The sequence below is a fragment of the Trichechus manatus genome, unplaced genomic scaffold (assembly GCF_000243295.1).
Source record: "Trichechus manatus latirostris isolate Lorelei unplaced genomic scaffold, TriManLat1.0 scaffold00117, whole genome shotgun sequence".
Lineage (NCBI taxonomy): Eukaryota > Metazoa > Chordata > Mammalia > Sirenia > Trichechidae > Trichechus > Trichechus manatus.
The window spans coordinates 7,652,691-7,670,585 of record NW_004444053.1 but is presented as its reverse complement, the minus strand read 5'-3'; the positions used below and the strand labels follow the sequence as shown (position 1 = coordinate 7,670,585).

The 17,895-nt window shown below is 40.8% G+C and overlaps 1 protein-coding gene across 2 annotated transcripts in view; it reads right to left on the bottom strand.

Annotated features, from left to right (window-relative positions):
• Positions 1-13,643: 13,643 nt before the first annotated feature.
• Positions 13,644-17,895, bottom strand: part of ABCB10 (ATP binding cassette subfamily B member 10) — a 45,096-nt gene continuing 40,844 nt past the window's right edge. For both annotated transcript variants that reach the window (XM_023738476.1, XM_023738477.1), the window contains 2 exons: positions 16,291-16,325; positions 13,644-15,821 (listed from right to left, as the gene is read on the bottom strand). In XM_023738476.1, coding sequence (XP_023594244.1) covers positions 15,590-15,821; positions 16,291-16,325 — 267 coding nt within the window. In that variant the 3' untranslated portion in view covers positions 13,644-15,589. The remainder of the gene's footprint in view (positions 15,822-16,290; positions 16,326-17,895) is intronic.

Here is a 17,895-nt window from a genome sequence, read left to right as displayed (position 1 = left end):
GGATGGTAAATGGACAGCATAGTAACAGTCATTCATTCATTGTGGATTTACTGTGTGCCAGGCTATCTGAATAGTGCTATGGTTTATAACTAAACAAAGCAGACATGGGCCTTGCCCTCATGGAGGTGACAGACTAATGAGAAAGACAGATAATGAACAAATGAACACAAATAAATATACAACTACAAATTAAGATGTATGCTATGGAAGAAAACAGCAGGGTGTATGGGAGAAGAATTTGGAGTGGCCAATTTTAGAAGGTGGTCTATGAAGGCTGCTGGGAGAAAAAGGACATTTAAGCTGAGATGTGAAGCGTGAGTAGCAGCTAGCGAGGCAAAGAGAGTAGGGGGAAGAGCGTTTTAGGCAGAGAACCCTCGGGCAAAGATCCTGAAGCAGCAAAGAGTTTACTGCATCTCAGGAAACTTAAACAACCCTCAAAAATACTAAAAGTAGAACAAATTGGAGAAATACTAAGGGGACCATGAAGGGTCTACTAAACAAGATCCTGTTGTTGTTAGTGCCATCTAGTCATTTCCAATTCATAGCGACCCTATGTACAACCGAACGAAATACTGCCTGGTCCTGCGTCATCCTCACAATCATTGCTATGCTTGAGCCCATTGTTGCAGTCACTGTGTCAATCCATCTCGGTGGGGGTCTTCCTCTTTTTCAATGATGCTGTACTCTACCAAACATGATGTCCTTCTCCAGGGAATGGTCCCTCCTGATAACTTGTACAAAACACGTGAGACAGGATAAATCTTTAAATGATCTTTTTGACGATGAACACAACACTATTTTTCAGTTTGTCATTCCCAGCATAGTAGACTATATGCCTGTCTGATTCAAAATGGCCAATACCAGTCCATTTCAGCTCCCTAATGCCTAGAATATTGTCAGGGATTGAATTGTGTCCTCCAAAAATATGTGTCAACTTGGTTAGGCCATGATTCCCAGTATTGTGTGGCTGTCCTCTATTTTGCGATTGTAATTTTCCTGTATGTTGTAAATCCTAATCTCTGCCTGTGGTTAATGGCGCAAGATTGGATTATGTTAAAGAGGATTAGGGTGGGACTGTAACACCCTTACTAAGGTCACATCCCTGATCCAATGTTAAGGGAGTTTCACTAGGGTGTAGCCTGCACCACTTTTTATCTTACAAGAGATAAAAGGAAACGGAAGCCAGAAGAGAATGGGAACGTCATACCACCAAGAAAGCAGCACCTGGAGCAGAGCACGTCCTTTGAACCCAGGGTTCCTGCACAGAGAAGCTCCTAGTCCAGGGGAAGATTGACGACAAGGACCTTCCTCCAGAGCCAACAGATAAGGCCTTCCCCTGGAGCTGATGCCCTGAATTTGGACTTGTAGCCTACTAGACTGTGAGAAAATAAATTTCTCTTTGTTAAATTCATCCACTTGTGGTGTTTCTGTTATAGCAGCACTAGATGACTAAGACAGATATCGATGCTTATGCATTCCATTTCGTTTTTGATGACTTCCAATTTTCCTAGATTCATAACTTCATACATTCCACATTCCTATTATTAATGGATGTTTGCAGCTGTTCCTTCTAATTTTGAGCCATGCTACATTAGCAAATCAAGGTCCGGAAATCTTGACTCCATCTATGTCATTAAGATTGACTCTACTTTGAGGAGTCAGCTCTTCCTCAGTCATCTCTTGAGTGTCTCCCAACCTGAGGGGCTCATATTCCAGCCCTGTATCAGACAATGTTCCGCTCCTATTCATAAGGATTTCACTGGCTAACTTTTCTCGGAAGTAGACTGCCAGGTCCTTCTTCCTAGTCTGTCTTAGTCTGGAAGCTCACCTGAAACCTATCAACCATGGGTGCTGCTTTAGCTGGGTTCTCTAGAAGAGCAAAACCAGTAAAGTGTATAAATATATATAGAGAGAGACTTATATCAAGGAAATAGCTCACCGGGTTGTAGAGGCTGGAATATCCCAAGTCCATAGGTCAGGATAGAGGCTTCCCCTGATTCACACAGCCGCAGGGGCTGGCGAACCCAAGATTGACAGGTCAAAGAGCAGGGCTATTGATCACAGCCTTTGAAGTTCAATGAATCCCGAGATTGGCAGGCAAGACAGCAGGTAAGCTGCTAGCTCAAGTTCCAAGAACTGGAGGTCAGATGAACTGGAGCCAGCTGCAGGATCCAGAGGGGAAAAAAGCCCACGAGCCTTGCCAGAATGTCCATTTACATTCGATGCAGGCCACATGCCCAAGGAAACTCCTTTTCAACTGATTGGCTACTCACATCAGATCCCATCATGGAGTTGATAACATGTTAAATCTCATCATGGAAATGATCACAACATCATACAACTGCCAGACTACCTCATAACTGCCAAACCACTAAGAATCATGGCCCAGCCAAGTTGGCACACAACTTTAACCATCACAGCCCACCTCTTGTCAACTTGGCCCCTGTACACATCTCCTTAAACCAGACATAATCTCTGAATAAAGACAATTATAAAGTCGTACTTGTGCATAACATGATACAATGAACACACGTACAACTGAAAATGCACTAGCTCTGTTTACATCTTACATTTTATAAGTGGAGGAAACAAAAATATGTGATGCACACATACAAAGCAGAAATATTCATAATAATTACAGTCCTCATTTCTGCAGCTGGTCACTTGGTGGTAACTACTATTTAGAACTACCCTCTTCCACCACCTATTCCGTATTCCCTTTGCCCTCAGCAAGCCCCTTAACTGGTTGTGGTTCTTTGCCTGGTGGGGTGACCCAAACCTTAATTTCTGAAGGGTCTAGGCCATTAGCATTCATGTCAGAATTGGGTTGCTATAGTTTTCCATTGTCTTTAATCACAGGGCATGGTAGTACTAAGAGACAAACTAAGGGATCTCCTGCATTCCAAACATACTCTTCTTTACCCTCATTATGTAACATCTGATTTCCTCTTGGTAATCAGGATCAATCACATCAGCCAATATGGTAACTCCCTTCTATGCTTGTAGATCCAGAGGCATAAGGAGCCCAAAGTGGCCAGGTGACATTCTTAGCTTCCAGTTCAATGGAATCAGTGATGTGTCTCCAGGTGGAAGCATTCCTCCCTTGGAAGTAAGACCTCTAGACCCAAAGAGCATAAGGTTGCAGAGACAGGATGCAAAAATTTTTCAAACAGGTCACTAGGGTTAATAGTGCATGGTGCTACTCCCATTTCCACTCCCTTGATTCCTGGACCCATGAATTTTGGCTATGGGGGAAACAGCACCATATATTGGACACTGGTCCAATATACATATACATATACAGCCTCCTGGAGAACATTACCCCAACCCTGCAAGGTATTTCCACCTAGCTGGCACCATAATTGTATCTTTAGAAGGCCATTCCATCATTTTATCAAACCAGCTGTTTCAGGATGATGGGGAACATGATTAGACCAGTGAATTCCATGAGCACGGGCCCATTGATGCACTTTATTGCTGTGAAGTGAGTCCTTTGATCTGAGTTGATGCTGTGTGATACCATGATGGTGGATAAGGTATTCTGTAAGTCCACAGATGGTAGTTTTGGCAGAAGCATTGTGTGCAGGGAAGGCAAATTCACATCCACAGTGTCTATTCCAGTGAGAAAAACCTTGCCCTTTCCATGATGGAAGTGGTCCAATGTAATCAACTTGCCACAAGGTTGTTGACTGATCACCTTGAGGGATTTAGTGTTGATCTCTGCTGCTGGCAGATTGGGCACTCATCAGTGGCTGTAGCCAAGTCAGCCTTGGTGAGTGGAAGTCCATGTTGCTGAGCCCATGCATAACCTCCATCCGTGCAACCATGGCCACTTTGTTCATGAGTCCATAAAGCAATGACAGGAGTAGCTTGGAAAAGAGATTGATTGGTTTCCACAGAACACGTTATCCTATCCAATTGATTGTTAAAGTTCTCTCTGCTGGGGTCACCTTTTGGAGAGCACTCACATGGGATACAAATATCTTCATTCTTTGACCTATTCAGAGAGATCTATCTACATATCTCTTCCTCATACATCCTTGTCTCCAATTTTCCAATCATGTTCCTTCCAAGTCCCTGACCATCCAGCCAAACCATTGGCTATAGCCCATGAATCAGTATACAGTCGCACATCTGGCCATTTCTTCTTCCACACAAAGTGGACAACCAGGTGCACTGCTCGAAGTTCTGCCCATTGGGAGGATTTCCCTTCACCAATGTCCTTCAGGGAGGTCCCAGAAAGGAGAGTAGTGATGCTGCTGTCCACTTTCAAGTGGTGCCTACATATCATGCAGAACCATCAGTAAACCAGGCACGAGTTTTCTTCTCAATCAGCTGATCGTAAGGAACGCCTCATGAGGCCATAGGTGCAGACTGGGAGATGGAAGGTAATGTGACAGGAGTGGAGACCATAGGCATTTAGGCCACTTCCTCATGCAACTTACTTGTGCCTTCAGGTCCTGCTCAGTCCCAATCTCATATATACCACTTCCATTTAACAATGTAGTGCTGCTGTGCATGTCCAACTTTATAGCTCTGTGGGTCAGACAACAGCCAGTTCATGATGGGCATCTCAGGCTGCATGGTGACTTGATGGCCCATGGTTAAGCATTCAGTCTCAACTAAGGCCCAGTTACAAGCCAAAAGCTATTTCTCAAAAGGAGAGTAGTTATCTGAAAAGGATGGCAGGGCTTTGCTCCAAAATCCTAATGGTGTGCACTGTGATTCCACAATTGGGGCTTGCCAAAGACTCCAAACAGTATCTCTGTCACAAGCACTTCAAGCACCATTGGATCAGCTGGATAATGTGGCCCAAGTGGCAGAGCTGCTTGCACGGCAGCCTGAACCTGTTGCGGAGCCTCCTCTTGTTCTGGGAGTCACTCAAAACTAGCAGCTTTTCGAGTCTCTTGATAATAGGTGGAGTAGCATACCCAAGTAAGGAATATGTTGCCTCCAAAATCCAAAGAGACCCACAAGGCGTTGTATCTCCTCTTTTAGTTGTGGGAGAGAGTAGATACAATAACTCATCCTTCAGTTTAGAAGGAATATCTCGACATGCCCTACACCACTGGACTCCTAGAAATTTCACTGAGATGGAAGGCGCAGGAATTTTTGTGGGATTGATTTTCCACCCTCTAGCACGCAAATGTTTTACCGATAAGTCCAGAATCATTGACACTTCTTCCTTACTAGATCCAATCAGCATAATGTCATCCATGTAATGGACCAGTATGACTTCTTGTGGAAGGGAATGGCAAAACAAGTTCCCTCTAAACTAAATTATGACATAGGGCTGGAGAGTTGATGTAACCCTGAATTAGGCAACTGAAGGTGTGTTGCTGGCCTCACTAGCTGAAGGCAAACTGCTTCCGGTGGTCCTTCAAAATAGGTATGGAGAAAAAGGCATTAGCCAGATCAGTAGTTGCATACCAGATATCAGGAGATGTATTAATTTGCTCAAGCAATGAAACCACATCTGGAACAACAGCTGCAATTGAAGTCACCACCTGGTTAATTTTTCGATAATCCACTGTCATTCTCCAAGATCCATCTGTTTTTTTGCACAGGCTAAATAGGCAAATTGAATGGGGATGTGGTGGGAATCACCCACTCCTGCATCCTTCAAGTCCTTTATAGTGGCAGTAATCTCTGCAACCCCTCCAGGAATGCAGTGTTGTCTTTGGTTTACTATTTTCCTAGGTAGGTTCAGTTCTAACGGCTTCCATTTGGCTTTTCCTACCATAATAGCCCTTACTCCATTTGTCAGGCATCCAATGTGGGGGTTCTGCCAGTTGCTGAGTATATCTACTCCAATTATGCATTCCTGAACTGGCAAAATCACTACAGGATGGGTTTGGGGACCCACCGGACCTACTGTGAGATGGACATGAGCTAAGACTCCATTAATAACCTGACCTTCATATGCCCCCACTATAACTGGTGGGCCACAGCGATGTTTTGGATCTCCTGGAATTAGTGTCAGTTCAGAGCCAGTATCCAGTGATCCCCGAAAAATCTGATTATTTCCTTTTCCCCAATGAACAGTGAGTGACTCTTATAATAGGCCATTGATCCCTTTGGGGAAGGCTGGGAGAAAGGTTAACAGTATAAGTTTTTGGCAGTGTATTGGAGTCCTTCCTCAAGGGAAACTGGCCTCCCCTTCATTCAAGGGGTTGTGGGTCTTTAAACTTGCTCAAGTCTGGGAATTGATTGAGGGGCTGTGACTATCTATTCTGGTGATTCGAGTTAGACTGCTTTCACTTGACCTAGAATTCTTCCGTGAGTACAGATCAAGTAAATATTTAGTAGATTTCCTATCTATTTCACTCCTAGGGACACCATGACTAAGTACCATTGCCACAAATCCATGAGTCAGACTATTCTGATTACCGCTTTGACTCCACTGTCTGTTACTGTAACCACGCCCACCTTGTCTTTGTTGATTGAGTTCCATCGCTTGGCCACTACTATCACGAGGTCCAATCAGCTCCATTGTAGTTAGGTGTCTTAATTCAGTTAGGGAAGTTCCCATTGTCACATCTGACTTACATAAAATAGCAATCACCGCAGTCTTCAAGGACGCTGGGGCTCCCTTCACAAATTTGTTCCTCACAGTTTTGGTAAAAAGTGTGTCCTCTGGGCACCCCATGTGTGGGTCTGTGGGTCTAACCTGATAAATCCACTCTAACATACCAATTTCCCTAAGCATTTGGATACCTTCTTCTACAGTATATCAAGACAGGTCTGGTACTTCAACTTAATTTAGTGTAGGCTACCGTGTAATACATGCGTCAGTGACCCAAGGAAACAAACTATTAGATCTTTTCCTAACTTCTCATGCTGAAACATTGGATCAAGAATCTGTGCTTAGTTGGCCCATATCAATAAACTCAGACTGATCCATCTTTATTTTCCTTGCACCATTATACCCACCCTTAATAGCCATTCCCACACATATTCCCCAGGTTTCTGTTTGTACATATTAGAAAAGTCAAGCCATTCTTTTGAAGTATAGCTTACCTCCTCCTGGGTCACACTTTGTACTTCACCTTTTGGGGCTCACTGGGACTTAACTCTAATTACAGGTCTAGAAGCCAAAATCAGTGGTGGGAATTGTTTTGAGAACATCAGCATTGTCTTGTAAGGCATCTGCCTCAGGCGATGCCCCAGGAAGTGACTCAAAGGCTCTTTAGACACAGGTGGGTTAATCTTATTAGATGGGGGTGGAGGGGCTACTGGTTTTACTGAGGAGGGTGACTCCACAGACAAACATGGAGTAATCTCTTCAGATAGGAGTGAGAGGCCTGGTTCTGTTGGCAGATGTGATTCAACGTAATTTAGGGGCTCAGTGTCTCTAGCTTCCTGATGTGTCTCCATCCCAAGTTTCAGGATCCCATTTCTTCCCAATCAATGCCCTCACTTTAACTCAGACACCTCTTGAGGTTGGCAATTGAGTTGGCATTGTAACTCAGCCACTCTTACAATAAGACTCTGAGTTTGGTTTTCGGCAGTATCAGCTCTGATACCACAAGAAATAAGGCTTCCTTTCAAGGCACCAGTGGAAACTTTGAGGTTGTTTACGTGGCACTTGAGATTTGACTCTGAAGCCCTGAGCTTATCTCTTTCTTTCACCAGTTTGTTTAGTTAAAGTAGGACCAACAAATCAGCTTCCTTATGCTTTTCATTATGATGAAGTTGTAGAAAGGTATCACATATGCAGTCACCCAGAGCCTCACCTTTCACCAATACCTGATCTATTGGTGGTGATATTTTGCCTGTTTGTATTGCCACCTCACACCATGGATTACCAGTGCCCTCTCTACTACTGGAAGCAGAGTCATCAACATCTTAAAGACTAACCAGACTTGAGAGTCAATTTAGAAAACTCATCCTTACAATTTTGTTTCTCTAGAACCACTCTCAGTACCAAATGTCTTAGGCTGGGTTCTCTAGAGAAGCAAAACCAGTAAGGTATATGTATAGAGAGAAATTTATATCAAGGAAATGGCTCACGGGGTTGTAGAGGCTGGAACGTCCCAAGTTCGTGGGTCAGGATACTGGCTTCTCCTCATTCACGTAGCCACAGGGGCTGGAGAACCCAAGATTGACAGGTCAGAGAGCAGGGCTATTGATTACAGGCTTTAAAGTTCAATGAATCCCAAGATCAGCAGGCAAGACAGCAGGATAGTTGCTAGCTCAAGTCCCAAGAACTGGAGGTCAGATGAACTGGAGCCAGCTGCAGGATCCAGAGGGAGCAAAAGCCCACGAGCCTTGCCAGAATGTCCGCTTATGTTCGATGTAGGCCACATGACCAAGGAAACTCCCTTTCAACTGACTGGCTACACACAGCCAATCCCATTATGGAGGTGATCACATTATATTAAATCTCATCATAGAAATGATCACAACATCATACGACTGCCAAAGTACATCATAACTGCCAAACACTGAGAATCATGGCCCAACCAAGTTGATATACAACCTTAACCATCACAGTGACCCTGCTATTATTTGAATATTGGTGGCGTATCTTCCAGCATCACAGCAACACGCAAGCTCCTACAGTACGACAAACTGACAGACATGTGGGGAAACAAGATCCTAGAGATAAAAAATGGCATCTTCAAGCTGGGTAGTTAAAGAGAATTTAATAAAGGACTTTTAGGGATAGTGTAGAGCCTGAGGCTCATAACTACAATGGGCCAAAGAAGGGAGTGGTTACTAGAACCTGGAAACAAGGACCTCTGGCAGAAGCCATGGCCAATCCTTGGCAGTCCAGCAGGAAGGAATCCAGGGAAGTAAGTACTGTGGCCTCACTCTCCTTCTGTCCTCCAGTCATCTCTTGTGGGCCCCCAAATGGCTGAACCCACCCAGAAGCCAGTCTGAGGGAGGAGGACACTAGTCAGCCTCCTTGAGTATGAAGTGGAGAAGGGTGGCAAGTGGAACAAGATGCTCAGGATGTACACCATGGGGCAATACCAATGCTTCTTTACTACTCTCCTACACCATCCTTTACCTAATGGCTGGTCGTTTTACTTTATCTTATTTTATCTAGTGTAGTCACCTATGCTAGAAACATAGTGTACTGTAGTTGTTTTCAAACTTAAACATGCATCAGCATCATCTGGAGGGATTGCTAAAACAGAATTCTGGGCTCCACCCTCAAGTTTGATTCAGAAGGTCTGTACTGAGGCTTGAGAATCTGCATTTCTAACAAGTTCCCAGGTGACGCTGATGCTGCTGTTTGGGGAGCGTATTTTGATAACCACTGGTGTAGTGGTTAAGAGAGCGCATAGACTCTGGAATTAAACAGAACTTGCTTCAAATCTCACCTCTGCTATTTACTATCTTTGTCACCTTTTTAAGCCTCCACTATCTCATCTGTAAAATGACAAATAATAGTACCCACTGTTATGAGAATTAGATAATACAGAGTTGACTACATTTCTGCATGTCAAAAAATACAAACATAATAGAAAGGCAAGCAAGGTGAAGAAAAAAATACTTCCAACAAAATAGTACTCTTAAAAAAACAAAACAAAACATAAAACAGTAAGTGAAAGAAAGCTACTCCAATAGAAAAAAACAGAAACGTTTTAAAGGCACGACCTGGCACTAAAGAACAAAAATTACCAAAACACATGAAAAGATTTTTCAACTGTTCTAGTCATTAAAGAAATGCAAATTAAACTGACCATCAGAATTGTTTGTCTACTGAATTAGCAAAGATTAAAAAAAAGAAAATAGCTCACGTTGAAAAGACTGTGGGGAAACAGGCACTGCTTGTGTACACTTCTGGTGGGATCATAAATTAGTGCAATCTTTTAAGTAGACAGTTTGTACAAAACGCCTTATAATTGCATATGTTCTTTAAACTTGGCAATTTCATTTCTAGAAATCTGTCTGAAAAAAATCTAAGAAATTACAAAGGTATATAGATAGTATTGTTTATAATAGCAGAGAAGATAGTAACCTAAATGTCCACCTATAGATTTATTAAATAATGTACATGTACATAATGGTATGCTATATGCTTCAGAAGAATTTACGTGTGGGTTTGTCAATGAATACTTGCAGATATAGGAAAATACTCTTTATGTAGTCAAGTAAAAAAAAGCAGACTGATTAAAAAATAGTATGTACATTTTTATATTAAAAAAAAGACTCAGGTATACATGCATGTGTGTGTGAGATGCCTGACTTATGGCTCAACTTTTAGATGTGCTTCCCCTCTGTACAGCCTTCATCGAAATACAGCCCTTTCAATGAAGATCAAGAAGCCCTTTTTAAGCTCTCAGCTGCTAACTGAAAGGTTGGCAGTTCGAACCCACCAGCTGTTCTGTGAGAAAGATGTGGCAGTCTGCTTCCGTAAAGATTACAGCCTAGGAAACCCTATGGGGCAGTGTGTCGGAATTGACTCGAGGGCAGCTGGTTTGGTTTGGTTAGTGAAAACCAAACTTTGATTTATGTAAGACTAATCACTGCAATCAATAACAAGAAAGTAGTCAGAATTACTTCCTGCAGATGTCCTAGAACTGTCAGAATCTCATTCACAGCAGCTCTGTAATTAAGATATTATTAAAATGGAAAGGCAAAAGAATGCTGAAGAACTCACGCCAATCATTTTCAGGGGCATTCATCTAATTGGCAATGAAAAATTTTGTGATGACTCTAAGTTTCAATGTAGCTTAAAAGGATGTATTATTTTTTTTCACTAGCTCTGGGCTCAGCAAACACTTTCTATAAAGGGCCAGATAGTAAATATCTTCAGCTTGTGGGCCATACACTGTCCGTCACAACTACTTAGCTCTGTGGTTGTAGAGTGAAAGCAGCCACGGACAATAGGCAGAGAAATGAACATAGTTGTACTCCAATTAAACTAGATTTATGGACACTCAAATTTGAATTTCATATAATTTTCAAATGTTATTAACTATCATTTTGATTTTGTTCAGACATTTAAAAATATGAAAACCATTCTTAGCTTGCAGGCCATACAAAACCAGGCAGCAGGCCAGTTTGGTGACCCCTGCATGGGCTCCGCGAGGGAGGCAGCCAGCGCTTCACACAGGACCTACCAGCATAGAAGATGCTCAATAAATGTTTGACTGAACTGATATGTGGAGATTACCAGGAAATGCTATGATGCCTCAGGTATAGAAAAAACACCATCAAAGGAACATTTACGATGTCGTTTTCACGTACTTCTTTCATTTATATACTTAGTTTGTAACAATTGCATTTATTTTTGTGATCAGCTCAGGCGTTTTTATGGAATAATATGGGTTTCCCAAAGTGAAGCCCTCCTTCATAAACGTGCACTTACAAGCATTTGGCCTATAGTTCTTTCACTTGTGATTATTTCCTGGGAAACTGTCAGGTGCAAGGTCAGTGGAGACTTGTGTACCTAGAGACGAGCCTAGATGTGCAACAAAATGCTGATGTCAAGAATGTGCAGTTTTTGGAACACTTATACACTGTTGGTGGGAATGTAAAATGGTACACTTTGGAAATCGATTTGGCACTTCCTTAAAACCTAGAAATAGAAGTACCATATGATCCAGCTATCCCGCTCCTTGGAATATATCCTAGAGAAATAAGAGCCATCACACGAACAGATGTATGCACACCCATGTTCACTGCAGCACTGTTCACGATAGCAAAAAGATGGAAATAACCTAGGTGCCCATCAACGGATGAATGGATAAACAAACTATGGTATATTCACACAATGGAATACTACACAACGAATAAAGAACCACGATGAAGCCGTAAACATCTTATAACATGGAGGAATCTGGAGGGCATTATGCTGAGTGAATTTAGTCAGTCACAGAAGGACAAATATTGTATAAGACCACTAGTATAAGAACTCAAGAAAAGGTTTAAACACAGAAGAAAACATTCTTTGATGGTTACGAGGGTGGGGAAGGAGGGTGAGGGTTATTCACTAACTAGATAGTATTTAAGAATTACCTTAGGTGAAGGGAAGGACAGCACACACTACAGGGGAAGTCAGCACAACTGGACTAAACCAAAGCTAAGAAGTTTCCTGAATACAATTAACCACTTCAAGGGACAGAGTAGCAGGGGTAGGTCTGGGGACCATGGTTTCAGGGGATATCTAGGTCAATTGACATAACAAAGTTTATTAAGAAAATGTTTTGCATCCTACTTTGGTGAGTGGCGTCCAGGGTCTTAAAACCTAGCAATCAGCCATCTCAGATGCATCAATTCATCCCAATCACCTGGAGTAAAGGAGAATGAAGAACACCAAAGACACAAGGGAAGTATTAGCCAAAGAGACAGAAAGGGCCTCATAAACCAGAGACTGTGTCATCCTGAGACCAGAACTAGATGGTGCCTGGCTACCACCAATGGCCACCCTGGCAGGGAACACAATGGAGTCCCTGATGGAGCAGGAGAAAGGTGGGGGACAGAACTCAAATTCTAGTAAAAAAGACCAGACTCTTAATGGTCTGAGACTGGAGAACCCCAGAAGGCATGGCTCCCGGACTCTCTGTCAACCCAGAACTAAATTCCCAAGGCCAACTCTTCAGACAAAGATTAGACTGGACTATGGGACAGAAAATGATACTTGTGAAGAATGTGCTTCTTAGCTCAAGTAGATACATGAGACTAATGGGCAGCTTCTGTCTGGAGGTGAGATGAGAAGGCAGAGATGGTAAGGAGCTGGTTGAATGGACACAGGAAATCGGGGTGGAAAGGAGGAGTGTGCTGTCCCTGTATAGGGAGAGCAATTAGGGTCACATAACAATGTATGTATAACTTTTTATATGAGAGACTAACTTGAATTGTAAAGTTTCACTTAAACTACAATAAAAAAACTTAAGAAGAATGTGCAGTTTTATCTTCACGTGTAGGATTTCAGGTGATTTATATTTTCTTCTTTTTTGGCTTACTTATTTTCTAAATGCCTACATGAACTTTGTATTTATCATAAAGAAAACATACATACCATTGGCTCTCCATGCATGTAGGAGAAAAGCTAAACCTGTCAGCATGGCATTGAAGGCATGCCAGGATCTGGCTCCTGCCTATCTCTAATATCTCCTTCCACTACTCCTTGCCTCAAATTGAATACATCATCAATGCTGAGTTAATTTACAACGTCCCTATGCTTGTTTCCTCATTTGTGAAGTGGGGATGACAGGCACTTGTCTAAATGACAGGTGTGTCCAGAGCTCCAAATGTGGTGACATGTGCAGACACTGTGGAAACAAAAAGTGGTACCAGCACACAGTGTTAGCAGCACTACATTTAACTAATTTTTACCTGCCTTAACTCTCCTTCTAAACTATAAGCTCCTTGAGAGAATATGCCTTTAACCATCTGTCATCAACTCCACAACACCTGGTACTGTTCTTGGTCCAAGGCGGGGGCAGCTGATATTCATTGTATTGAAGCAACTAAACAGAATGTTTACAAATAGCAAACAAATGAGGACAGTAACAATCTCAGACAAGGAGAAAAGCAGTGGAAATTGTAATTACTACTCACACTTCTACATTTGTAATGCTTTTTTTTAATGCTATTGTTTTCTTTATTCTTGAACCTCCATAGTTGAAATTCTAGTAAGCAAGTGAATGTCGTAAAAAATTTTTACAAGTGGCAGACACAAATGAAGTTCACTATAAATTTTAATCCATGATATAAAATGTTCCTTAAAAACACAACTGAACATCTCGTATTAGAAAAAAATATATAATGATCAAATTCAGTTTGCAAATACTTCTATGGCACAAAGAGAATTCCCAGAATCAGCCACGTAATTGTGCTGTTTGCCTTTGGAGAACCATACCATCATAGTAAACTGGATGAAGAATACAAGTAGAGCTTATTAAAATGATCACCACAAATGTACTGTTTACTAATACAAAGAACACTGAATTCATTCTTTGAATTCATTTTATTCATTAATAAATTCCCTTATGTAGAATGAAATAATTTGGTGCTTATCATGAAATAGTGGTTTCCTCTGCCAGTACAATTAGGGAACAAGTGAAAACTTAAAACTAAAAAGCCAAAGGTGTTGCCGTTGAGTTGATTCTGACTCATAGCGACCCTACAGACAGAGGAGAACTGTCCCACAGGATTTCCAAGGCTGTCATCTTTATGGAAGCAGACTGACACATTTTTACCTTGCTGAGTGCCTGGTGGATTTGAACCACTGACCTTTTGGTTAGCAACTGAATGCTTAACCATTAAGCCGCTAGGGCTCCTCAGAGCTCTTTAGTACCTGGGAAAACTTTCATTTTAATTACATAAACATAATTACTTCTCGGGTTCTGGCATCATCAATGAAGAAAAGGCACTTTTTTTCCTGAGGCGACAGCAAGTTAACAGCACTGCTACGGAATAGGGTAAATTCACTGGTTGGTCAGCATTGCTTTAGGGATTTTGAGACATTCAGGCAAATAAAACTATAACCATAAATACAAGAAAATGAGTTATTTATATTGTCTTTTCTGGACAGTAATAAGTTCTTAAGGTTTCTTGTTATTCTGTGGAATAGCAAGAACGTCTAAACTTTCTCCAAATGTTGTAAGGTTGAAAATTAAAGTTGTATGATTCAGATTTTAGCTTCATTGAGTGAAGTTTCAAAACTATTTAAATGACTGACAAAAAGCTGTAAAACGCAATTTGACTGGGAATTATAAATTTTTAGAAGATAATGTTATGTAAAATTATTTTATGTAAAATTAATTTTATGTTAAATTAATTTTAAATGTAAATTCTTATCCATCTTTCTTGATAATACCTAGCAGTTCAGTCCTTGCTTCCCAAAGTACTCAGAGAAGCATATATATGAATAAAGAAAAAAGAAGTTTTCCTGTTTGAAGGATGGGGCTTCTTCCCTTTTTAAAAACTCATCAGGATCACATATACCAGAAATGTTGAAAACCACACGCATTCAAATACAATCACATCCTGTATTAACACATATTCCTCAACTCTCATACCTTTTAAGTCACAGACTAGCAATATAAATTTTCCCTTCTCTCTATATGATGTAAACTATTTCTGTATATTAATTAGGTTCACTTTATGAGATTATCATGATTTAAAAACAGGGCTAGATTTTCATCTTGTATGAAAATTAGACACAAGCAAACTTTATGTCTACCAAGTAAAATTAGTCACAAAGTAGGCAGAACTCTACCAAGAGAATTATACAGTGACTAGTAAACTGGCCTAAAATAATTAGGCTTTTTATTTATAACTCCCTCTTAAAAGTTGTCACTTGACAAGTTTCAATCTATAACAGCAGGCAAAAGAAATCAAGATGTCATGCTATATTAATCACAGTATTCCAAGATAAAATACAAAACCTGAAAATAACTCCAGTGCTACAGAGATTTAGAAAGCTACAATTATTAAAACTCTGAATAAAAAGGTCTCGAGGACATGTATATTTCAAAACAATATACATTCTGGAAAAAAATAAGTATATTTAAAATAAACTTGAAGTTTGGTTACAGATTTCATAAAATCTCCAAGTTTTTTTTTCCTTGCAATGCTGTTTTGCTTTAAAATCTCTTATTTCAATTTACAAGTAATGGTTTCATTATGCTGACATAAAACTTTGCTTGTTCATTAATCTCCTGTATATTCCATCTGGTTTTGAAAGCAGTTCTTCATGTTTGCCACATTCAGTAATTTTCCCGTGGTCAAGAACAGCAACCATATTAGCATTCTTTATGGTGGACAGACGATGGGCAATAATTAACACTGTTCTTCCTTCCATTAGCCGATCCAGAGCTTCTTGTACAAGGTACTCATTTTCAGCATCCAGTGCACTTTTGCATGAAAGCAACACGAGAAAACAAAGATGTCAGTGCCACGCACACTATACACTCATGTATTTCCGGTTACATATACAGTGGCCCTTCGATAACAGTGAATTTTTACTATGGTCAAGATTTTTCAACTTCTTGGGTTGAAGATATTATAAAAAAGAAGCCTGGGACTCCCTGATCTTCATAAAACTGTCATGTAAGTAGAAAAGCATTCTGCACCTTTGCTGATTACAGAGTGGTTAAGGATTCATCAAAAGCATGTCTGAATTGGAACTAGAGCCCTCCAATATGACTCAATCTGTCTACTACCATCCAAATTTCATATTTAATTCAGATGCAATAACTTTTTAAAAATGTAAGGGGGAAAATGCATTTTCAGCTGTATCACCTTGAATTATACTATAAAAAGTTTTTGGTGAGAGAAGAATTTGTTTTAAAACAATTACATATATTATTAAGATATCCTCACCTGGTTGCTTCATCTAGGAGAAGAATTTTGGGATTCTGAAGAAGAAAAAAATCAAAAAAGAAACAGCAATTTTACCAGAAAAACAACTCTTTGGCAATAAGAAGTAAAGTACTGATACATACTACAACATGGTTGTTGTTGTTGGGTGCTGTCAAACTGACAAATTGTCATAGGGACCCCACATAACAGAGGAGAATCACCCGTAGGGTTTTCTAGGCTGTAATCTTTACAGGAGCAGATCACCAAGTCTTTCTCCCACAGAGCCGCTGGGTGGGTGCATACTGCCAACCTTTTGGTTAGCAGTTGAGTGCTTAACCATTGTGTCACCACGGCTCCTTCCTACAACATGGACAAACCTCAAAAACATTATACTAAGTGAAAGAAGTCAGACATAGAAGACCATATGTTATCTATCTGAAATGCCCAGAAAAAGCAAATCTATAGAGATAGAAAGTAGATTAGCTGTGGGTTTGGGTGGCCATGGTGGCACAGTAGTTAACAGCTGGGCTGCTAACCAAAAGGTTAGCAGTTCAAATCCACCAACTCCTCCTTCGAAAACCTATGGGGCAGTTCTCCTCTGTCCTATAGGGTTGTTATGAGTCGGAATCAACTCGACAGCAATGGGTTTGGTTTTTTTGGTTTGGTGTGGGAGCAGAGAATGACTGCAGGAGGATCTTTCTGGGGTGATGAAAATGCTCTAAAATTGGATTGTATGATATTTGTACAACCATAAAGTTTATTAAAAGGAATTATATTAAGAGGAATTTTATGATATATAAATCATACCTCACTAGGGCTGTTTTAAAAACTATTATACATAAACCTGAGAATAGTTATATTACAAAGGCGAAGGCTAGACTTTCCTAAAAAATAAAATGTCTATGACTTTAAGCTAAAATGCCTCTTTCCTCCTCTTACGATCCTTATGTGAGTACTTAGTTTGTACTATGCCATTTAGTAGTTAACTATAGATTATACAATCAAGCATACTGATCGTTCTGATATCACGTTAGTAACCAATGTTTCACTAGTTAGACTGTACACTGTGTGATGGAGCGCCACGTGTTAAACTTCTCTCCCTCTAACAATCGCTAGTTAGACTGTACACTGTGTGATGGAGGGCCACGTGTTAAACTTCTCTCGCTGTGACAATCACTAGTCAGACTGTACATGGCGTGATGGAGCGCCACGTGTTAAACTTCCCTCCCTCTAACAAGCACTAGTTAGACTGTACATTACGTGATGGAGGGCCATGTGTTAAACTTCCCTCCCTGTGACAATCACTAGTTAGACTGTACACTGCATGCTGGAGGGCCACGTGTTAAACTTCTGTCCCTCTAACAATCCACTAGTTAGACTGTACATTGTGTGATGGAGGACCACGTTAAACTTCTCTCCCTCTAACAATCACTAGTTAGACTGTACACTGCATGATGGAGCGCCACGTGTTAAACTTCTCTCCCTCTAACAATCGCTAGTTAGACTGTACGTTGTGTGATGAAGGACCACATGTTAAACTTCTCTCCCTCTAACAATCACTAGTTAGACTGTACACTGCATGATGCGGGACCACTGTTAAACTTCTCTCCCTGTGACAATCCTAGT